This window comes from Kwoniella mangroviensis, assembly GCF_000507465.2.
Source record: "Kwoniella mangroviensis CBS 8507 chromosome 1 map unlocalized Ctg01, whole genome shotgun sequence".
In the NCBI taxonomy this organism is placed as follows: domain Eukaryota; kingdom Fungi; phylum Basidiomycota; class Tremellomycetes; order Tremellales; family Cryptococcaceae; genus Kwoniella; species Kwoniella mangrovensis.
Window position 1 is genome coordinate 4,147,487 of NW_027062533.1, and position 23,315 is coordinate 4,170,801.

Genomic DNA, 23,315 nt, shown 5'->3' on the forward strand with positions numbered 1-23,315 from the left:
GTGTTCATTGATGAAAATTCTATATACATATTCTGATAAACCTCATGCTAGAATGATATCAATCGTTTTTTGTTTTCGTTTCTTCCCTCCTTTCCATGTTTGTCAAATGAGATTGATCCGGTAGAAGAATTCGGTGATATCATCTAGTCTGATCTTATCCATCCCCCCGATCTCCATCCGCATCTTCCCAAGTTCATCCCACTCATACTTCCTTGCATCATACCAACTTTACTCTTGGCGCTGAAGCAGAGTGGGACATATACGTATACGTCCCAAGAACATCGTTAGATGTCTACAGTGCATTAAGATCATCAGCGAGATGTGTGTGAATTGTATGTAAATTATGACAGGTATGACTCACCACTATCCTCATCAGATCCATAAAATTCATCATCTTCATCATCCAAATCACCCAATTCAGTGAAATCCACCTTATATCTCAAAATACCACCAATCCCTCCGAAACCTTTAACAAATTGTGAACCTTCTTGAGATTTGTTAGTCACAAATTCCAAAGTAGCTCCAAACTCTTTGTATTTCTCCGCGAACCATTCTAAGAGTGGTTGAGGATCGGCAGCAGATTCCATCTCGGTTCCAGTCGATTTGTCGATAAACTTCTCTCGATCTTTATCATTTGGTGAAGCGAAGACAATCACTTCTTCTCCAGCAGCGTTTCTCAAAGTGTTTCGGATGACGTCCAACTGTTCCCATACGATCAAAGTTTCCACAGCACCCATATCTAAAGCTTTGAGCGTATCGGTGATACCGAAACAGTATTTTCCAGTATCGAGAGCGATTTCGTCAAAGTATTTCTGGATAAGTCGTTTTTCTTGGACGAATTTCACGTTGGCAAGGGAGTCGGCGGCAAGTTCAATGGCCTAAAATAGAATTACATATCAGTAAGGCCGCTTGAGAGATACTGCAAACTTGGTCGAAGTAAAGGAAGATAGTCTATGCCAGGGGAAATGAGCTCACCTGGTTGAAACCATTCTCACCACCATAAGACACATCCACAATCTTAACTACCTTAGCCAACAACCTAGGATCGAACAAGTCACTTCCACTCAAATCCGTTTTCAATTCGGCACTACCTGCCAAGACCAAACCGGCTACATTGACTTTATCGGCAGTGATGAAGTGTTGAACAGCCAATTCAGCTACTTTTCTAACATAATTTCGTCGGGCTTCCTCTCGAAGACGTGAGAAACGTAATGCGGATTGACCACCTCGACCATGTTTCTTTGGTAGATCGACAGTGAATTTATGGATGACATCTCGGGTGTTACCTGATAATGTACCGAACAACTATATGACCATCACTATCAGCTTGAGTCTTCACCAGAAGAACACAGCTTGAGATGACTCACAGCTCCATTACCATCACTACACAATCGGACCGATGATGTATCAGCTGAATGTGACTCGATGCTTGACGATGTTGACTTACATGATGATGAAACCCCATTTAGAATCATTCTCTAACAATTCTTCTAAAGCCTCTACGTGGAATCTACTATCACACATGTACAAAGAGGTGTTGATAGGCTTGAAAGGTTCCAAAGCGAATGAAATCTTCTTTTCTTTTCCTTCATCGTTCAGAACAGTACCGACGAAAACACATAAACCGTTATCGGGAACTGTATAGATGGTTTAGACTGTTAGCTAACACATGAAGGGTATCCAACGAGAAACGGAAGCTAACCTCGATTGTATAATTTCAGCTTCTGTTGCGTAGATGTGATAGCAGATAACACCGATAACCTATGAAGAGAATGTAAGTTTTGTATGGCCATACAACATACAAAGGAAGTCTGATATTGGGATGGAAAAGAGTACGCACCTATTTACACGAGACTTGATGTTGGATGCAGTACCGTATTCAGTGGTCAACATCGACGATGCTTGCGAGATCTGGGATCCTGCGAACAAATCAGATTGTGAGTACCACGACGATATCAGTGGAACGAGAACAACGAGACTCACTAGGTGGAAGAATTAAGGTAATACACGAAGTACCGGCACCTCTAGCATTAGCAAGCATAGTGAGTAGCTTTCTATGCCTCCAGATCTATATAGCACATCTCATATTAGCTGAATCTACTCCGGGACTGTCAGCTTTCGAAGAGCTAGCTCACCTCGATAGCTTGATCAGTCTATGCAAGACAGATACATGTCAGTCATTCCCTCCTTTCATTGAGGTTTTGAGATGTATAAACTGACCTCTTGTTCGCTCGACATTTTGATTGATCTGTTTCACCTTTTCTATGAGTTCTATAAGAGCGTAAGATACCTTGTCGCCACTTGAGCTGTTCCGCTGGTCCAAAGTGGGGGATGATAGATGGCAAATGCCTTTTGAGTTTTGATAGATGAACGAGATAATAAACAGCGGCCGGCAACAATGAAGCAGCATGACGGTGAGGTCTGGGTTGGGTTTTTGCTTTTCCTTGAATCAGTGTGTACGAGTGGCGGAGGAATCAATCAAAAGTGAAAAAAGTTGAAACATCGCATGCATACATTATCCGCTCTCCCCACATAAGGAGTGGGAGTGTGATGTATGCTGTAATGAGACGAAGCTGAGAGGAGAGGAGAGGATTTCTAAGCATTATTAACTTACCAGTTATCAGATAAAAAACCATATCAATCTCATCAGATATACAGCCATATACCACATTGATACCTACATCATCCTCATCGCCACTCCATACCAGCATACACAGTCCCCAATGTCATCCGACAACCTCGTCACAGTCACCTCGCCCGAACATTTCAAATCCCTCCTTTCAGCAGACTTGGACCGAGTGTCCTGTCTGAACTTCTGGGCACCATGGGCTGAGCCTTGTCAGGCATTCAACAAGTCAATAGAGGAAGAGGCAAAGAAGTTTTCTCAGGTATTATTCTTGAACGTAAGCATCTCTGCAGTCATTTCTCATTTGCCATCCGCCATGTCTTGTAGACGTTTTAGAACAACTCTACCAAACTTTCGATAGGAAAAGTTATGCTAATCGTTGACAACTTTCATCCTTGCTCTCACCTTCTTATTCTATGTTGTGATCATACTCATATCCGTATTCATATTCGACCACTCGCCCGAAACAAAAATCGTCTAAAATGCAATATACTCGGTCGTTTCATGTTGGATCTCGATTAGATTGAAGCTGAAGAATTATCTGATATCTCAGAATCATTTGATATTGAGGCTGTACCCTCATTCCTCCTCTTACGTGTGAGTCGGACTTTCCTTCCCTCCCTCGCTTTCGCTTGTCTTGCGCCTTCTATTCGCTCTCACCTCCCAATATCGTTTCGTCGCATTCCCTTTCTTTTTCTATTTCCAATGGGAAACAACGACGATAGCAATAGCAAACAGAAAAAATAGTCTGGAATTCAATGATGCTTGTACTTCTTGTCGTCTTCCATTTGATTTTCTATCTCCAACGATTCTCCGTCCCTCTTTTCATCTCTCTTTCCCTCAATGTTCTTTATCGAAATGTCCAAGTAAAAGCCATTTTTCGGTCTTTCCTTGGACATTACCCCCATTACCATCATAATGACCTCCCGACACGTTCAATGATATACCGTCCTTTGTATGTCCTTCTTTTGCTATGACTACATCTCTACACTGCTCATAGAGAGAAGGGAGAGAAAGGTCTTGGTACACAACGAACATTCTTCACGTCGTATATATAAACGACTCTTCTTCGCGAGGTGGCAAATGTACTTCATTTCTGTCTTGACTTGAAATCAGCTCTTCACTTACCATCCCTTACCAAGGGTTGACTACAATCCCCAACTACTGAGATCATTTGCTAACGATCTGAATCTTATGTTTCTTGCTCCTCTCCCTCCGATATCGTTCACCGAATCACTATAATCAATATGGCACCGATGGACGAACCACCTACACCTACTTCACCATCCAAACCTATCGGGAACAAATCGTTACTACCTCCCGCACCTTCACGATTCACCCCTCGGACACCGTTGCAATTCTTGTCTAACTCCCCAACCAATTCGATCTCCTCAAATTCCTCTGCAAATACTTGGGTACTTCGTACACCTGCTCAATCCGCTTCATCCATGCCCGGAATTGATCCACCACCCAAACGACCAAATACTGGCCGTGCACCCAACTCATCCCCTGCGCACGTCAACGTCAAAATACCTTCACCTTCCACGCCCTCATCGCTCGCTTCGAACGGACTGAATACGCCTAATTCATCCATCATACGAAACAAACCGCATATGCCCTCGCCTTTGGATAAATTGGATTACCTACATTCAATTCCACCTTCGCCACCTATATTGGATCCCTCGCAATTACTGGTTCTCCCACCCACACCAAATCCCGATATTGAAACTCAATATCCGATCGCTTCTCCTTTTGTCAACCTTTCATCTTCCCCACGTGGGTTATCTAAACCCGGTACTGGAATCGGACTGACTGGTATGTCACCCTCTCCTCGTCGTCGGACTTCCAATCTGGGTCCCCGACGTGGATCCACCCTTGCCGTTGAACTCGAACCCGAACATGACCAACATCGTATTCCGACCATTATCGATATGAACTGCCCGCCTCCTTGCGGATCATCTTCAAATGGCGATGATCCATCATCGCGTGTACCTACGCCACTCCATTCACACCGTACCTAATGTAATCTCCTTCGTATGGACTTTGTACACTGATTGGAACTCTTCTCATCTGTCCGTTGCATTTCGGTCATCTCCTGTACAATATTGTAATTTATGTGTATAGGGTCATACATTATTAGCTAGACATTCAGGATCCGACGTATCGTTATTACAATCACTCCTTTCTCAACATTCTTCCGGATCGACTTCGACTTCATCCTCATCCTCAAATACACAACCATTAGCAACTTCCAATGCGGTCCCTCAAGCACCCACCGAAACACCTAGACAGCGAACTGAAGAAGAGATCGTAGCTCGATGTAAAGAACTGATGAACAAGCATAAAGTGGTTTTGTTCATGAAAGGTAATCCGACTTCACCCAAATGTGGATTCTCAAGACAGACCGTAGGACTCTTAAGGGAACAGGGAGTAGAATTCGCTTGGTTCGATATTCTCTCGGATGAAGATGTAAGACAGGGTTTGAAGAAGGTTAATGATTGGCCAAGTAAGTGGAATTATCCTTTCGTCTACATGAATGATGAAATCTTGATGGCTCATCGATGATTGATTTCTTGAACAGCCTTCCCTCAAATCATAGTCAATGGAGAACTGATAGGTGGTTTAGATATTTTGAGAGAAATGATTGAGAATGGTGAATTCCAAGAGATCTTGAATGGCGAAACAGAAGATGGAGTGGATGAGAAGTAATCTTAACGTTAGTTGGTTTGTGGAGTATTTCTGTGATGCTCCATGGGGAGGTCATGCGAAATGAGTTGGATTTGGATTTGGATTTCATCACGTACGGCTATATCACATGTGTATAGAGTGAAACAGCTGGATCAATCTATCCGTTGATGATTCTTATCGATCATTAGATATGGATGATTCTCGTTATGCTATATTATACATGCTATATATATAATCGATATATGATTCAGGGTATGATGTTTATACTGAGCAGATCGATATGTGACATGATAATTTACTGGTTTATCGTATTTTCTTCTTCGATCACCGCATTTCGGTCCTCACTTCGTTCTCGCTCATCATCTTCTCTCACTTCATCCTCATTACCATTCTTCTTATATTCAGATTTGGCTTTTCTAGATTCATGGAATTTCCTTTGAGGTATAACAGTCTCGAAAGCTTTTTGCCAATCTCCCTGCGCGATATATTGAAGGAGAATATCAAATACCTATATGTGTTATCGGCATCAGACTCAGCACTTGATTTCCCCTTGATATCGTACGTTTCACAGAGGAGAAGAAGTCTTCGCTTACCTGATTAACAGTCAATACCTTTCTAGTAGGTAAATTATCAATGAATTTACCAATTGGTAATCTTGCTGTCCTTATTCCCAACTTCTCAGCCTTGTTCTGACATAGGTTTTTATACCGATTCCTATCGACTATACCTCCTATGATGTATATATGAGATTCGTCGAGAGTTTCTAACTCTTCTTCCGCATCGGCACTTAGATATATCAAGGTGTGTTTGTTTGCAGTCAGACCAGGTGGAAGGATTGGACCTGTCAAGTGACTCTGTAGCTGTGAGCTTTTATCTTGATCACTCTTGTCTTCGGTTTCAGTTTCTTGATCTGGAATATTGTCTATCTGCATTCCAATTTTATCCTGTCGCTTTGATTCCTCATCCGAACTCAACATGGAATGCAAGACTCCCACATCTTCTTTCCACCAATACGACCTACTCCACCTATCCCAATTCCTATCTATCATCTTGGTCCATAATTGAGGTGATTTTTCAGGTGAGAACCCAGTATGTAATATCGATTTAATGGGTTTAGGGGCAATTCGATTGGATGAGTAACAGAATCCTATTTGAGATGACATCGAGTTGATTTCCTACAACGAACAGGTCGGAACCTTCACTTAGCATGAAAGGGTATGTGTTTTGAGTCGATCCGAATTCACTCACCTGCTCATTCATCAACTCATCGAAACCCAAATCAATAACCACCCCACCATTCCAACATTCCCCTTGTACATCATCACCTTCATGATCTTTATCTCTAAATTTCTTCTTCTCCGCCTTCCTGTCTTTTTCCAATTTTTTCCTCTTCTCATATATCTCCCTATCTTTCTCTGACAATGTACCATCCTTGTATCCCTTGGAAAGTTCTGCCGCTCGTTCTTTACGGCGTGCTTTCTCGGCAGCGCGTTTAAGAGGTTTCATAGCTTCCATCTTTGCCTAGATGCTCAACAATCAATGCAATGATTAGTTATAGCCAACAGCTTTTTGCGTCGGATCATAGCCACAATCTATGATCTAAAGCAGAACCTCCGCTTTATCTTGATCTTTAAAGATGGACTCACCTGCTTCGCTGCTCGTTTCATCGCATTCTTACTCATCCCCTCTGGTCTTTCAATAGATGGACCACTAAGACTAGATGGTCCAGCTAGGACATTCCCCTCCGAGGAAGCAGTCATCATCGATTCTTCGTCCATCTTCAGAAGTCTTTGTAAGTATTGATCCCACCTATCGAGTTAAGATTTATCACTTGATATCAATCTTGCAAGGATAGGATCGGTACAAGCTGCATAGATAGGTACAACATTATTGTTGTTGATCTACCACGGTGACCTTTGACTTTTCCGAAATTTATCTTATTTCATCCCCTCAATTTGACCTCTGTCTTCGCGGAAAGAGGCATATATATATGGCAACTACATGCAACTACACAGTAAATCAATACTACGCCCGAGACAAGCGAGCAGAGAGAGAGAGTGAACGGTTCTCTCTACATTCAGCGGTATACATCACATATATAACGGAGTGATCATTCATCTCGTTATATGTACTTTCCAAAGTATCAATCCTCTTCTCCCCCAAACTCTTCCCACTGTCCCCCAAACCCGATCTACCTCAAAATCCAAATCGTCCAAATTCAAATGCCGATCATACCTCCACATCTCCTCTAATCTTACCCTTTCATCCCCCATATTCACATATCTATCCAAGCTTGTCGCACTGTACGGTGCGACGAGGTACGTCGGAGTAGCAGTGGCAGACTGTCTGATGGGATCTATAATATCTCCTTCAAACACTCTAATCGTAGTTGAGTTGGTGTTTCCCCCCTTGTCGCCTAAAAGCCATGCTGGCGGACTATAAGTCTTCCACCAATATACATTCCCCTGTTCAAGCATCTGGGGTATGTGCGTTTGTATTGGAAAGACTCCACCTTGATGATATACCCCCATGAATATTCCCATGTAACCATTAAATATCATCCACATTACCAACCACATCTTCCTACTTTTCTTACCTGTAGGTAGACGTATGCAAGACAGTATGAGAGGGACGATGGGAATCAAGAATCTAGCTTCTTGATGTGGGAGCAATGATAAAACGATAATTGCGAATAAAGCAGTAATGAGATTCCACCGCAACTCCGAGAATAAGGGTGAGCGAAAGGAAAATGGTAGTTGAAGTAAGATTATGAGTATCGCTGGACCGATTGATTGTGGAATATTGACGAGTAAATGGAAATACCGAGGATGTAATCCGTGTTGAGCTAGGTTGGTTGTATTGGAGTTGTACAGAAAATTATTCAATGGCGTGATGATTGGATTGAGATCACCCCAGATCGAACCGGTATAACAGATCGTATCGACCAGTATAGCTATCGAGCTTGTAATTCCGAAAGAAAGAATGAGTGCCACCGCAGATCGAGGATGTTGGAAGAAGTACGGCAAGAGTCGGAGACAAGGGATGAATATAAAAGCTGGGAAAGTAGTTCGATTGAATAGACCAAAAGAATAGATGAAACCAAGTATCAAACAATATCTAAACCTCGATCGACCCTATGTTTTATGTTATTAGCATATAGATGGGATTCATCGATACTCTCTTTCCTAATGTAAGAGACATAACATACCCTGTCTTGAATTATACGTCTAATCAACACCACACTCCACAACACCAACAAAGTTTCCCAAGAGTTCGAAAAAGTGTGCATTTGATATGTCCAAGTGACATATGACGATCCGACCATCAACAAAGCACTCTTCCTATTTTTACTTGAGCTGGATATTTCCCAGATCGCTCTGTCTCCTACGAACACGCCAAGGAGGAACATCGTCAAGCGCAAGGCATAGAAAGTGGTTTTTGGTGTACATGGGAAGTATCGCATAATCCACATGGTTGGACCGTAGCTTAACCACAGGATGGACTGACTTCTTACTGGCGAAGGGGAGGTAAATTCCCATGTAAAGTTAACATCGTAACCGAAGACCTTGCCTATCACAAAAGGTTCTACAAAGTCAGCCATGATGCGGAATGGGTTGACAAGGACATACCTGCTATAATCTCTGGACCTTGGGAGTTTTCATCGGGGTAGATGTAGCTTGGGGTTAAGGTGAAGTATAGTCTGATCATTAAGAGGAAGAGATACCATCTTTCTTGGAGATAACTGAAGCTACCAAATTTCCCCATCGTGAGTACAGTATGGATGTTAAAGCACAATCTGCAAAAAATCAGCTCTTCATCATCGATATCATCAGTATGATCACACCTTCTCCACATCCATCGATGAGTATCATCAGACTCTCCTTTGTCTGTTACATCTTTAGAAGGAGTGTGATCAATGCCTTTGGCTTCCTTTGTTATCAGTCAAGAATCGAAGTGAAAAAAATACATGTCAGATAAATCGCTTTCGGTCGGTCTCCTTCTTTCGTTGAAGGCCGAGAGATTCTGTATACCTTGCATAGTTGCGAGCGACATGTCATCTCTAGTCCAGTCGTAGCTGTATGAAGTTTCAAGATGATAGATGTGACTGACAAGTGTCAAAGGTAAGGATCCTCAAGTTACCACAGCTATACACGGTTCGGTGAGCGATGAAATATGCTGACGTAATCATTTTGTCAACCCACATACACGGTAAGTGGTGATCGAGTGATCCGTATAAATGGAATCGATACAAGTACTGGTACTCTTTCATTCTTACATCTCACGACTATATACATCCATACTCGGTGATTATACAGCACAAAGCCATCATCGCCCTCGATAGCCATCCTCTAGACGACCCATCAACCACAATCAACATCCCGCAATCCATCATAGCAGATAATCAACATCATGTCGGACGCTAGATTACGTCGTGTGCAGAAGGAGATCAAGGGTGAGTAATAGCTCAATGAAGCAATAATGCCCTGGTGAAGCATTCGTAGAGGGGTCCACGTAAAAGTCTATATGTAGGAGCATGGCACTGATGAAAATGACGTCTTGGCAGATTGTGCGAAAGATAAGACGAGTAATATATCCATTGACAGTGAGTCCCCTTCATTCTACCTTCCTCGTCTTCTACTCATAAAGTCAGTAGCTTACATGATGTATCATAGTGATCGACGAATCACCGTTCCACCTCATCGGAGCATTCCCAGGACCAGTACGTCTGCTATCCGACTGCCGGTTAGGTTTACACAGAGCTGACTTAACTCTTTGATTAGCCTGACACGCCCTACGAAGGAGGATATTACGAAGTAGTCAGTTGGTTAAATACAACTTGAGGCGTGACTTGACTGATAAGATGAATGATGGTTCTGATGATAGGACATAGTGATTCCTGATGCATACCCATTTCAGCCGGTGAAGATGAAATTCATAACGTAAGTTTATCGTATTCACACCGTCACATGTATACTGATGTGGTACGTCTCTACAGGAAAGTGTATCGTAAGTTACCAGCTATGGGGAGATCCATATGGCGCTGGAGCTGATTGTTATACTTTCGCCAGATCCTAATGTCTCTTCAGCCAGTGTGAGTGATTTCTTTTGTTGTCATTTCACATCAGAATAAAGCTAATTCCCTCTTCCTATTATCACCGTAGGGAGCAATCTGTCTCGGTATGTGTATGGTCTGTCAGATATCCATTTCATCGCTCACTTTCTCTTACGTGTATCAGATATCCTCAAAGATGCTTGGTCACCAGTAAGTCCAGCTGATTCAAAGGCGCACAGATTCCCAACTTAGCTGAACGACTCATCTTATACCAGGTACTTACCCTCAAATCCACCTTGATCTCATTACAATCCCTTCTCTGTGAACCTGTACCCAACGATCCTCAAGATGCTGAAGGTCAGTCCGTCCTTTACCCACGTGACCATCGATTGATTTTGTTGACGTGTTGATTTTGCATAGTCGCCAAACATTACCTGGCAGATCGTAATTCCTTCAACGCCACTGCCAAGCACTGGGCCCAAGCCTATGCACAAGCTCCAGCGCATAAGAAGAAGAACGAACCTGGGAAGGTAGCTACAGATGCTGAGCTGGCTGGTTTATCAGAAGAGAACGTTGTTGGGTTTACGGATATGGGTTTCTCGAGGGATCAGGTGGTGAGTATAGTACTATCTGACCGCTAATCTCTAGCCACGATCAGTGGTCAGAGAGGTAGTTGACGAGAGCATCGTTTCATGTTTAGATATCGATACTTAAGAAGCTGAATTATAGAGGAAACAACGTCAACCCCCAATCGTATAATGCTGTGAGTCATATCAGGCTCAACAGTTGATGTTGAAACAAAATTGACGGTACGATCACTCCAATGATAGGTTCTTGAAGAATTGCTGAAATAGTCCCCATGATTGGACAATCTTGTTGAGGGGTGAGATTTTGGTATCGTCAATCCGAGAAAAGGAGTAAGGGAATGGGACTTTCTTCTGATATTGGGTTATGAGTTCGAGCGAGCGATTGAGTAGCAGTAGAGATAGAGAAGTCATTTAATTTAGATGATTGGATAATCTTCCAGCATATGTAGCCACATGTCTTCACCGTAAATCTTTCGGAAAGCTCGGTATCAATCAGACTTTATTGTCCAGTACAACAGATAATACATCAATTGATCGTCCATCTACCTACAACATTCATAATGATGCGCGTTCTGAGCTTTAAGCTATAATGATTTGTACGTGATCAAGAGTCTTCACAATTTGACTGCGTCCTTTATGGTTATGGCATTAATCCCCTTCATCTTCTTCTACGACAGACTCCAATTTGACATGGGTATGAATCGCTTGTAAGAAAGTACCTTCCAATTTCACTTCTTCATATTTCTCTTCTTTGATATCAACCAATGTTTCAGGTTTCATATCTACGTCCAAGTCCAGATCCATCTGTTCGTCTCCTTCTCTGATCTTTCTCTCAAGAGATGAAGGTAGATACATATCTAAATGGATGTTGATGATTTTATGTATATCGGTTTTTGAAATTTGATTAACATCTAATTTATCTCTCTGCATTGCACCCCAAGTCAAATCATTAGTTATTTGAAACTTTCTTGGAATTAACCCTTGGGATGAACTTACAAATACGAAGTAAGTTGATTTGGTGATCATCCCAAATATATCCTTGAACATGTCATTCGCACGTGATATATTACGATTTTCAAGTAATAATAAAGTCTGTTTACGTATTGCCTGATGGGTCGTTGGTCATTACCATTAGCTCTATTGATACTTCTTTGCCTTTGGGCTCAAGGTCAAATAAGAACTTACAGCTTTATTATCTAATACTTGTTGAGGTACCCTAACTCTCTTCTTGGTCGTACTGCTCATCTCGCCATTGACAGTACCTGTAACATCGTCCGAAAGGGGATTTACCGTGCCGAGACTCTCACTAGATTTGCTCCTATGCATAGAGATCGGAGGAATGGGAGTAATGGATTTAGATCGTTTTCCAAAGATGTCCTCTTCTTCTTCATCATCATCGTCGTCGTTATCATCTCTTTGGGATATTGCTTCCTCCTTCTTCATATCTGGGTGTTTGGAGCTTGAAGACGAAGGATTTCTTTCCATCTTTATCGTTTTATCAAGTACGATCTTACCCGATTTCCTCTTCCTCTTATCGTCATCTCCTTCTTCCAAGTCTAGCTTTCTAGGTCGTTTCTCCCCCCTCCTTCCGGGAGTACGTCCCGAAACAGGTGCAGGAGGTTCATTCTGACTGTGAGATCGTGATGGAGGTTGTAGCTGTGGTTGAGGAGGATGATATATCGACGAAGAGACTGATGAGGTTCTAGATAAAGATCGAGAGGGAAACAAAGGCGGTGGTTTCTTAGGTGCTTTGGCAGGAAAGAACAGAGGTGCTTCAAATTCATTCATCTCGTCAATTCAGGCATTGAATGTCGCAACAAACCGACTCACCTCGAGGTAACGGTTCACCAGGTCTAACTTTCTTTTCGCTCGTTGGTGCTGGAGGTGGTTTTCTTCTTCCTACACAGAGTTTCAATATCCCTCGATCTTGAGGATGTTCTTGCCTTTGTCCATATACGAGAATTGTGGAATTATTCGATGAGTCTATTGTTAACAACATGGATAAAATGGATCAGTGCAAGCTCCACAAATCCTTGTCAATTGGTTTTATATCCTACTGCGGAATATAAACTTACCGATTCCTTCATCACCCAATCCTATCATTATAGCATTTAAAGTCCTACCGTTATCATTCAACTTCTCCGATCTACAGAGCAATCCAGTAAAGTACGCAGCTAAAAGAGGAGCCTGAGGTGAAATTGACAAATATATCTTGGTCTCTGATTCACCTTCCAATACTTCATCGGGAGGCAGTTCGACCATCCCTCTTACTTGGAGGTACTTCCTTCCTCTCATGGATTCAAGCGATAGACATAGATCGGTATCTCCATTGGTCAATGGGAAGGGTGATCCCATACCGCCTCCCCCTCCTGGTGTACTTGTCCCTGGAGTAGTGTGTGTGATAGGTACATCGAATGGGTTGATTTCCTTGTGAGAAGGTGTTGGAGGTGGAAATGAAAGTAGTGCGAAAAACGTTATACCTATCAGAATATCAGTTTCCGGACTTCCTCTGCATCTGCGTATGTGTAAAGATATCGATCGACTCACCATCCAACCTCCAACCTTCGTTGCCGATTTCCAACCCTCCTCTCCACAGTAATCTCCATGCCGACTTAGGTTTACTCGTACTGACACTTTCAGCTACACCAGCTGCAGTCTTGTGAGACGGAGTGATAAGATGATTGTCATTCTGTGGTGTTGCTGGGCCGGATCTAGCAGGACTGAGCACAGAGGGTAACAAGCTCTTCCTCGTGAATGAACCACTGGATGATCCACCTAATTTTGGTCTAGCGAATGGGTTGCGAGATGGTGATGGTCCAACAGACGATAAATGAGATGGTATGGTGGTCATCTCCCATGAACTGATCGTATTTGGCCCTTCATATGATTAAATCTTCGGCTACCTGCTATGATGATCGATGATGATGGATGGATTGATGTTCGGAAAAAGACAGACGCGTCTTACCACCCTGCACGCGATCTAGGTATGATGGAAATAAAGGCTGCAACTCCGTTGATAGTATTTCTTCTCGGGCTGCAAGAGCAATGCTAGATATGTAGGGAGTCCAGTAGCGATGCAAGTGAGCCGAATCAAGTAATCATGTGATGCATGCATAGGAGGAAGTTCAGGTCGCTCGATATCTATGATGCTGCTTCCCCCCTACCATCATGTTAGGTGAATTTCTTATACAACCCCTTCATTTTACAAGGGAAAGTGAGGGGAACCTCTTGGGTGGCACCTATAACATGTAGAGTGTTAAGCAAATAAAGCTTCACGTTTGGCGTGATATTGTTGATCGAATATTGCTGGACGCTAGCAGGGCGGAGCTTAACGCTCCTAGGAAGCCAGGAAGATATGGTCAAGAGGGGATGGTGGATCTGAGCGTTATATTGTATCGTTATGATCGCGATTACCCTCCGATGCGAAGGAGGTCAAAAAGATTGGAATGGATTGTTTGGTTCCAAAAGGCCACTTGAAGGCAGTCTTGAGCATAAGTTGTGGAATTTAACTTGGGAGTTGGGCTCTTCTACAGGACTCTCAGATGCCTTGGGCCAAATGCATATGGACGCGATATGCAGTAATGCTTGTCAGTAGAAGTCTATCTGGGATTGCCACGATGCTGACGACGGGATCAAATTCGCCATCAGGCATGAGTCATGTTGACGCTCGGACTTCGCACCCATCAACACACAACAACAATCAAAAACTTTTGAGAGAGACTTTCATCTCCTTGACTTCACTCACCACAAACTCTCGCATTACATGATCATCAATATCATCATACGCGTTAGGCGCTGAAGAGGCTCTGAACGCCATGCGGATTCACGAGATTCTCGAGGAATGTGTCGAGTATATCTCGGTTGATGGAGCGATAGGTGAGTCAGCTCAAAAATCCTCGTTTCGAAACACGATCCTGGGTTCGAACCCGACCATTGCAACCTATACCAAAAGGTAGGGTGGAGGTGGTCCACCCAAGCAGCATGGTGACACATTCTCGGAAGGTAGATGGTTGTATCTCAGAGTGGGAGAGGTTGCTCAAATCTGGATGTTCTTGTTCATTACTGACGCCCTGTTGACTACCTGTAGGGTCCGACCCAACGCGTCTGATAGAACACCTCGTCAAACTTGATCCATTCCTCGACCATGACTATTTCGCTCATCTTTGGACATTGCTTTGCGCCCATCCTTCCATCCAGATCATCATTACCAATGAGCCCATCCTCTTGCCAGGTGGAACTACCGAACTGGGAACAGCTCCTCTTCCTCAGGACTGGGTCTTACCGCAAGGAATGCAGGCGAATGTCGATATCTCAACCCTTTACAGAGAAGGCTTGAGAGGAAGACAAATAGCATTTATGCTTGCTGGCCAAGAATTCCGTTCCGACAAGCAAGCTATACAAGATAGAAAGGAAGCCGCAAGGAAGAAAGCAAAGAAAGCTAAAGAAGCCACTTTGAAGCGGAACAAGGATAAGGTGGATGAAGATAGTGATGGGGAAATGAAAGTGGATCCTTCAGGATCAGGGGTCTTGAGAGTACTGCATGTAGATGATTCACAGGAAAATGATGGATCTGCACCTATACCCAAGACCGACTTTAGGCGATTGTCAGAGAAATGGGGTGCAAGATTAAGGATTAGATGTACGGAAGATGAGATTTACTATAGGCTGACTGGATCTCATGCAAAGGTGAGTTTCTGCTTCTTCAACGAACTTCACAAGCTGATCACTTGTGTAGATTCCAAAAATTACATCAACCGTCTTCCATGTTCTTCAACTCGCTGCCATGTCCAGAGATAAAGGTATCACTGCCATCGATCTGGGCCCGCTCGTCGGAGCTAGTCAAGGTAGTATGCATTATTTTATGAAAGTCTTGGTTCAGCTTGGTCTCTGGTGAGTCGACGAGAAATTAATTCTTTTTCCCTGCTGACGCCTCGATCAGTGCCAAAGTGCCCGCTGTCCTTCACGCGGCTGTGACTAATTTGCTCGTCTTCCATAAATTCCTGGATCAAAATCCCAATTATCGCGCTTTGATCGGCAAACCTCTCAATTCGCTGCTCGAGGAGAATCAAGCGGAGGAGAACCTCGACGATGGCGCAGATGAGGAACCAGAAGAGGACGACGATTTTATTGACCCTTCACTTGACGATGCCACGAAGCTCAATGATTGGGGATTCGACTTTGCTCCCTTGACTGAGGCCGACCTAATGGCTGGTCATTCCGTCAAGCAGAGATTGTTGAAGATGCTGGATCACCCCAAGCTGCAGAATCATCTGTTGAGAACCAAGAATCTTCTTCCGACTCTGGTAAGATGACAATATTTTTGCTTGACGGCCACCGCTGACATCTTTCTCTAGGGTTGGCGAGGTCAAGCGGTCATGCGACATCGTAGAGCTGTTAAGCGTCACATAGATGGTCTAGTGCTCGATGGTCTGGTCGAACGTCTGTACATCGGCGAGTCAAGGATCAGCTGTATACGCCTTTCCAGGTTCAATCCTGAACCGGTGGCTAAGACTTCCGAACCAGCGAAAATCGCAGCAGATGCAGATGTCGAGGAGCTGGAACGTGTTCATGATCTTGATAGTATGTTGTAGACTTTTTTCCGTTAGTCAGTACTGATGATCCCGCAGTGATATCGACCCAGCCCCCATATACGCCTCCTTTAGATCCTCAAATCATGAATATCCCTCTGACCGTCACGTTTGAGCGCTGGATCATCGACCTCGTAGTCCAGTCCGAGGAGAACCCAGATACCGAGCAAAGGGGTATGACCATCAATGTGAGTCTCCAAGATCCCATTCCCGAGCAAAGCTGATCCATGTCTCCTGCACAGTCTATCTGGCAGAATACGAACTATATGTATAAACGATCAATCGATTTCGCCATCCTGCGATCCGACAACGCCCATATTCCGGAACACTTGTGGTCATATAGTGTGTCGTCCTTCATGGAGACCGTCAAGAAAGAACGACGACTCCGGCTATTCACCACCGCCGAATTCCAGCGCATCATGCGTAGGGAAGGTCAAGTGATCGAAGGCTACCCTGCCATGACTCGTCCCAAGTTGACAGGTCACTTTGGCGATATATCATTCAAGACATTCTATTCTTCCGAGATCCAATTGAACAAATTCCTTGACAATGCAAAGTCGTTGAACGGTGACCAGAAACCTAAGCCAATGGGTCGTCCACCAAAAGTACCAATCAAAACTACAAAATCCAAATCTACGACCAAATCTACACAGGTCGTGGAGGATGAGGAATCGGATGACGAGGAAGAAGGAGGGAAGAAAGGGAAAAAGGGATTCAAGTATTCGGATACTGTACAAGTACGAGGTCGACCGAGGAAATATGTTCATGTAGTAGAAGAGGATGGAAGTGTTAACAGAAGGATCATCGGTACCGTCTACTCACGAGATGATCTTCCTCAAGTGCTGGTATATCTGAAAGAAAGGAATATACTCGTCACGCCGCCGCTAGGCTATACGGGCCTTGGACCGCCTCCCCCCGCCACCGAAGAAGCTATTAGAAACGGTCATCCTCCAGAATACTACTATCAGTTCCCTGCCAGGGACTCTGCTGCTTACTCGGGTTTACCAGGAAGGAAGTCTAAAGCTAGAGCGAAGAAGGAAGCGGAAGCTGCAGCTGCAGCGGCGGCGGGGGAAACCGACTCACCAACTACGACAGTCCAACTTGCCGAAACAAATGTTCCTTCCAATAACAAGGACAAGGGAAAGAAAGGAAAGAAGCGTGCTAAAGGAGCAGGTGGGAGTGGTTCTGAAGCAGGTGCAGGAACCCCATCGACCGCCAGGAAATCAAAACGTCAGAAGAAAGAGGTCAACTACGCCGACAAAGCGGACTTGGATGTGGATCAAGATGCTCACGCGGTGAATGTTGTGCCTGGTCCTATCTCGGACGGGATAGGTCATGAACAGCCTTCCGAAAAGGCTGGTCCGATCGTGGAACCCACAGCTTCGCATCCAGATTCAGCGAACGATGAACATCTCGTCGATCCAGCTCTGACCGAGCCTTCCTCACGGGTTTTGACACCAGCAGAATCAGTGGATCCCGTTGGTCAAGTGATTGAAGCCCAAACAGCAGATATTACGATATCCTCGCCAGCTCCACCAGCCGCTACCAAAGATAAACAATCCGGCAAAAAGCGAGGAAAATCCGGAAAAAAGCAGGTAGCAGAACCCAAGCAGGAGATTGTAGATGATTTCAAGCGGAGCGGGAACAACGGACAGAATGTAAAAGCAGTGGTTCCACCCCAACCTGTCTCTGGGACCGAAGACAAACGAAACCACGCGCTGGACACTCTAGATACTCGATCAACGGCAGGCTCAAGGTTCTTTCCAATAGATATACCGGATGACTCGCTCTTTGATCAATCTATGGAAGATAGTATCGGTAATGTCTTAGCAGAACTATCGCACTCTGGCGTTCGACCTCGCAGTCAACCTCCTACAGCAGAACCTTCAGCCCCATCAGTTGCAACTACGGGTTCCTCATCGACCATGACAGGTAGGAAGCGCAAATCTGACATACCGACCCATGCTGAGCCGCCTCCCAAGACAACGAAGACCACTCAAGGTAAAGCAGCCTCGGAGGCCTTTGATGATAGGCGAACCTCCCTGTTCGTCTTGCCCGAAGAGCCTATGGAGGAACTGCCCTTCGAACTTCCCGAAGATATCTTCACGACTGGCAAGTCGAGTGCTAAGGATGGTGAAGAGGCCAACATTAGTGACACAGCAGCATCAACGAATGATCCACCGTTGCGACAGCCTGCGGTTCCTATCGAAGTTGATGTTACTCCCGACGTCCAGATTCTGGGAACGACCGTGGCCGTCGACCCACCTAGGGCTGACGAGCCGTCTCCCTCTCCATCCCAAGCAGATAGTGTCATGCCTGCACCAAGTTGTGCATCCACTCCCTTTCGATCAACTCCCCAGCCGACCACCTTAAGGGACATTTCTCGAGCTCAATCTGCTACCCCCTTACGAGAGGTATCTGCCGCACCTTCTGATACACTTGCAACTCCCTCCACTCCCCAACGTGGGGTTGCACAGCCTATTCGGAACAAAAAGCTCTTACATGCGTTGAACGACTGTAAGTGGAGTCTCAGCCTCATGAAGCACTGTGCTGACAACTTAGGTTTAGCTGCAAAACCAGCTCGTGTCGATCTAGGTACTATCAGAAAAGCAAATGAGCTCGTACAAGTGCTTCATGATAATGGTGGAGTGATGATGGACTCCAAGCTCATCCATGAACATCGAAATTGGACTTTCAAGTATGCTGGAACTGATCATCCCAACGCACCTCCTGTTGCATATGGTATGGATAGGCTAGTCGTCAAGAAAACGGTCAACATCCTCCTGAGTGATGGCCGAATCAAGGAAACCATCGTATCTGTTCCAACACCGACTGGTCGATGGGTCAAGTCAAACGTCCTGAACCTGACCGATCTACCTCACGAACAGCTACAAGCCTACATCCGTCAGATGTCGACTAGTGTGTCCCAATCTATGACACCGAATGCTCGAAGAGGTAAACCGGACACGCCGTCTTTGCCAGCTACTCCTTACACCGAGCTGAAGAGATCGGCGCCGAGAAACGGCGGCAAGTTGGCCTTTGATGCTACACCTACCCGAAACTCTACCTCTGGTGCCCCTAGACCATTCTCGGAAAGGAGAACAGCGCTTCTCAAGGAGCTCAAAGTCGTTGGTCAATTGCTTGGCTGGAAAGCCAGTCGAGTCGTACGAGTCCAGATCCTTCATCGAGCGATCATACGAGCCCTTTCCAGAGAAGGATGTGGATCCGTCGTCTCCACATCACCGCGAATTTTTGCTTTCCCGCTATTGTGTGAAGATATTACCGCGGAAGAATGGTTCTCATGCTGCCTTCTACTTCAATACAACGAGGAAATCGAACACTGGTTACGGGACCCCGTCAATCGCGCTACAAAGGTAAAAGACGTTCCCAGACAGTATCGACCATTAGGAGGATTTGGTGGATCATCCACTAAAGCTAAGATGAATACTTTGCTTCAGATCATGGTCACTCTCAAGATTATCTCGCCTGTGATTCCTGCCGCCAAGGAAGAATCGGATTTCTTTGGTGATCATTCAGAATCGAATGGATTCAAAGTAGAAAGTGGTAGTATCAATTCAACATTCTATCTCCTTCACGATATGGTACCAGTATACCATATCGCTTCACTACCTCCCCCTCTTCTTGGTCTCCTGCCTGCTCGGAACGAAGAGGAGATTAATACTTTATGGTCCACTATCAAGAAAGCATCACTTGAGATGCAGGTTGATGCTCTAGGTCGAATAGGTGAACGAACCAAGCCTACCTTGCCCCATGCAGCGAAGTTCGAAGACACTCTGGACCTTTCGATTGACTACACTAAGCTTCTCCAGAGACCAAAGAGATGGAAGAGCGATTTGACTCTACTACCAATTCAAAAAGCTGCTCTGGACGAGGTCTTCGATCGAACTACTGGTCAAAACAGTATCAATACCCAGCAGGAGCTGGAGGATTTTGCATACGAGAATGCCCTACCTTTACCATTCCTCGAGACCGAGATCAAACGAAGAGCTGAACTGGCCAAAGACAACGCTGCCAAGATTGCCGAGAGGCTTAGAGAACATGCATTGAAAGCTCAGCAAAGACAACAGGATATACAAGAGAAGATCAGACAGAAATTGATTGAACGTCAAGAAGCAGCAAGAGTAGCATGGGAAGAGAAAGTGTCCAGCTCGGCTCAAAGGAAATCTGTTGAATATACTCCCGAACTGTTGGGTTTTGTCAGTCATCAGACGATCCAAAGTGGTTCAATGAAGATGTCGGATGCCACTGAGAGTATCATTGATTATTGGGTTATGATGTGGGAACATATCAAGAACCTTTCGCCGCAAGAGAGAGAGACTGCTCTAGAGGAAAGAAGAAGATATCAAGCTGAACGGGTACGACTGACTGCTCCGAAGTTTAAATATAGCGCTACTTCCAAAAGAAGGTCTGCCAAAAAGCCCAAAGAACCAAAAAGTAGGTCTGAAGTCCTTGCGCATGACGGCTTTGCTGACCCGTTTCGCATAGCTGGACCTCAGAAGCGGACTAGATCGAAACGTAAATGGACACATGAAGATGATGATCTCCTACTGGATGCGGAAGCGATCATTAGAGCCAGATCCAGGGCGAGTGGGTATAAAGGACGTCAAGCGATATCTCAACTTTTCCCTCAGGCGGTAGCTTCCACGATTCGTAGTCGACTTACCAAAATTGTTTCTCAGCCTGGCAAGAAAGCGTATTATGAAAGGTTGGAACAAGCTTGGTATGAACTTTGGATGAAGATTAGGGGAACGGCAGAACTTGTCGATGAACATCTGGAAAGTCCATTTGAGTTTGATTTGAAGGATCATATTCGAGTATTGAGAGAAAAGATAGATAAGAGACCATTGTGAGATGTCTCGATTTGTCATGTTCAAACAGCGGAATGAAAGACTGAACACTGTTTGTGTTCCGTACATAGACGACTACTTGCAGCTGCTACACCAGAAGAAGAGAAAGAGCCTGTACCTGATCTTCTTTCCGATAGCTATCAGATCACCGAGGAATTTACTTGGAAATACGTAGAGACGGAACAACATAGCTTCGATCAAGCTGCTGATGCTCTGTCAGCTGAGGAAATCAAGATCAACGCCACTGGATCCATTTCGATCCTTGATGAACCTCGGATTAAGGAGGAAGTCGCTGCTGATAATAAGCAGATGGGTCTGTTGCAAGCTTCAATGAAGGTGAGCTGTTGCTCGAGAGAGCTAGACGACGGGAAGCTTATATCACAACAATAGATGATTGTCGGCACGCCTGATGCGTACTACGATGTGACTCATGGTAAACGGTTACTCGATACTTGGTCGAACGAGACCTGTCAAGTGGCTATTCAAAGTATGATGGACAACAACGTCTTGAAGAGGGTGCCTAATCCATCGAGGGATAATGAAAGGCAATATGGATTCTCTCAGGGGTAAGTTACAATATCCACCTCGCTAGCTATCCTGGCCTGAATGTGCTTACGCGAGTGACCAAACCACAGATGGCAACAGCTGGAAGAGGGTTTCTTGCCTCCTAATTTGTTCCAAGCCGCTCAAGGCCTGAAATCTAAATTGGAACCTGAAGAAGGAGTAGAATGGCCCTTGATCGGCGAATCGGGTGAATTGGCTGCACTGATGGATATGGTATCTTATCATGAGGTAAGTTCATCTCTTCAGCTTGATGCTATGCGCGGTATCTTATTGGATTTTTGTTGTTTAGGTCGATTTCGAATACGACGTCCACGAATTTCCGACAGTCAAGTATGAGAAGGGACATTTCAATACTCGAAAACTTGGTGAGTATTGACTTATCTTGTTCAAGTATACCAAATCATTGGTATCGAGTATAAGCTGATGTATCTTTCAGATGACGACGCTTACGAGTTCGCTCTCCAAGTTAAGCGAACTACTCGGACAAACTCATCTCCAAAAGTTCCTTTCCCAGACACCAAAATCTACACATCACTTAGACCATGGAATTACGAAGTAGACGATAACCCTGGAACGCAACATACTGTCCAGAAAGTCATTGAAGCAGTAAAGCAAACGGCCGAAGATGGAATAACCAAACCTGAACTACTCGACGTCATTCGATGTTCTCCGGTGCAGCTTGATCGATCATTAGCGGTTCTCTCTTCGCAAGATGACCATACATTGTTTTGGACGGGATACGATACCGCTCGATTAGTCTTGAGGGAACACTGGGAATCATGGTGTGTCAAAGTGACTCTTCAGGGGTCGAACTTGACCGATGGCAATGCGGTGTTACTTGGTCCTAGAAGGTGGTATGATGTATATGGAGTGTTTAAAGAGGACGATTTCGTGAAAGTAGTAGAGAGCGTCAAGAGTTTGGTTATCTCTAGACCTGGAATTACTTTGGTAAGTGTATACCTCCTCGTGCGGCTTAAGTATTCATTGGCTGATCGTGTCGTTGTGGATTGGGGGAAAATAGAAAACGATCAGAACCAAATTGGCTACCATACTAGATCGACTCGAGTTGATTGATATCTTACAATACTTGGTTGATCAGGATAAGATTGAGGCCAAATGGTCTGAAGTAGTAGAAGAAGATGATACGATGGCACCTCCCCTTGAGAGTGTTGATGTGGATCAGGAAGATGATTTGGGTTTGTTCCCCGTGGTCAATGGAGTTTGGGATTAGACGACGGTGATTATTTTACTTCATCATTAATCGCGAGGGTATCATGATATTATTGGGCTCTGAATTTGGATAACGATCTTTATGAGATGGGATTTAGTTAATGGAATGAA

The 23,315-nt window shown here is 44.5% G+C and overlaps 7 protein-coding genes across 7 annotated transcripts; 3 read left to right on the forward strand and 4 right to left on the reverse strand.

Annotated features, from left to right (window-relative positions):
- Nucleotides 1-341: 341 nt before the first annotated feature.
- I203_101535 (peptide chain release factor 1) lies at nucleotides 342-2,238 on the reverse strand (the record flags this gene model as incomplete). The annotated part of the gene is made up of 9 exons (XM_019148859.2): nucleotides 342-878; nucleotides 976-1,305; nucleotides 1,368-1,383; nucleotides 1,448-1,637; nucleotides 1,703-1,761; nucleotides 1,841-1,919; nucleotides 1,984-2,068; nucleotides 2,136-2,153; nucleotides 2,221-2,238. 9 exons carry the CDS (start codon nucleotides 2,236-2,238, stop codon nucleotides 342-344), a joined length of 1,332 nt encoding a protein of 443 aa, XP_019001878.2.
- A 485-nt stretch (nucleotides 2,239-2,723) lies between these two features.
- I203_101536 (Grx4 family monothiol glutaredoxin) lies at nucleotides 2,724-5,335 on the forward strand (the record flags this gene model as incomplete). The annotated part of the gene is made up of 4 exons (XM_019148860.1): nucleotides 2,724-2,903; nucleotides 3,149-3,223; nucleotides 4,751-5,132; nucleotides 5,208-5,335. The coding sequence occupies 4 exons, from the start codon at nucleotides 2,724-2,726 to the stop codon at nucleotides 5,333-5,335; spliced, it is 765 nt and encodes a 254-aa protein (XP_019001879.1).
- Nucleotides 5,336-5,609: 274 nt separating this feature from the next.
- On the reverse strand, nucleotides 5,610-7,092 carry I203_101537 (uncharacterized protein; the record flags this gene model as incomplete). Its single annotated transcript, XM_065516905.1, has 5 exons — nucleotides 5,610-5,822; nucleotides 5,908-6,240; nucleotides 6,310-6,489; nucleotides 6,563-6,835; nucleotides 6,961-7,092. The coding sequence occupies 5 exons, from the start codon at nucleotides 7,090-7,092 to the stop codon at nucleotides 5,610-5,612; spliced, it is 1,131 nt and encodes a 376-aa protein (XP_065373723.1).
- A 336-nt stretch (nucleotides 7,093-7,428) lies between these two features.
- On the reverse strand, nucleotides 7,429-9,079 carry I203_101538 (uncharacterized protein; the record flags this gene model as incomplete). The annotated part of the gene is made up of 3 exons (XM_019148862.1): nucleotides 7,429-8,448; nucleotides 8,523-8,884; nucleotides 8,944-9,079. 3 exons carry the CDS (start codon nucleotides 9,077-9,079, stop codon nucleotides 7,429-7,431), a joined length of 1,518 nt encoding a protein of 505 aa, XP_019001881.1.
- Nucleotides 9,080-9,724: 645 nt separating this feature from the next.
- Nucleotides 9,725-11,221, forward strand: I203_101539 (uncharacterized protein; the record flags this gene model as incomplete). Its single annotated transcript, XM_019148863.1, has 13 exons — nucleotides 9,725-9,767; nucleotides 9,879-9,917; nucleotides 9,988-10,034; nucleotides 10,096-10,131; nucleotides 10,199-10,254; nucleotides 10,311-10,321; nucleotides 10,384-10,406; nucleotides 10,477-10,492; nucleotides 10,552-10,577; nucleotides 10,643-10,724; nucleotides 10,788-10,981; nucleotides 11,068-11,130; nucleotides 11,198-11,221. 13 exons carry the CDS (start codon nucleotides 9,725-9,727, stop codon nucleotides 11,219-11,221), a joined length of 660 nt encoding a protein of 219 aa, XP_019001882.1.
- A 381-nt stretch (nucleotides 11,222-11,602) lies between these two features.
- On the reverse strand, nucleotides 11,603-13,805 carry I203_101540 (uncharacterized protein; the record flags this gene model as incomplete). Its single annotated transcript, XM_019148864.1, has 6 exons — nucleotides 11,603-11,878; nucleotides 11,951-12,061; nucleotides 12,140-12,726; nucleotides 12,785-12,937; nucleotides 13,030-13,434; nucleotides 13,502-13,805. 6 exons carry the CDS (start codon nucleotides 13,803-13,805, stop codon nucleotides 11,603-11,605), a joined length of 1,836 nt encoding a protein of 611 aa, XP_019001883.1.
- Nucleotides 13,806-14,769: 964 nt separating this feature from the next.
- Nucleotides 14,770-23,205, forward strand: I203_101541 (uncharacterized protein; the record flags this gene model as incomplete). Its single annotated transcript, XM_065516906.1, has 15 exons — nucleotides 14,770-14,830; nucleotides 15,042-15,640; nucleotides 15,690-15,844; nucleotides 15,894-16,257; nucleotides 16,309-16,534; nucleotides 16,582-16,730; nucleotides 16,785-19,059; nucleotides 19,111-20,997; nucleotides 21,049-21,409; nucleotides 21,482-21,746; nucleotides 21,801-21,976; nucleotides 22,046-22,202; nucleotides 22,264-22,339; nucleotides 22,411-22,922; nucleotides 22,996-23,205. 15 exons carry the CDS (start codon nucleotides 14,770-14,772, stop codon nucleotides 23,203-23,205), a joined length of 7,473 nt encoding a protein of 2,490 aa, XP_065373724.1.
- Nucleotides 23,206-23,315: the final 110 nt, after the last annotated feature.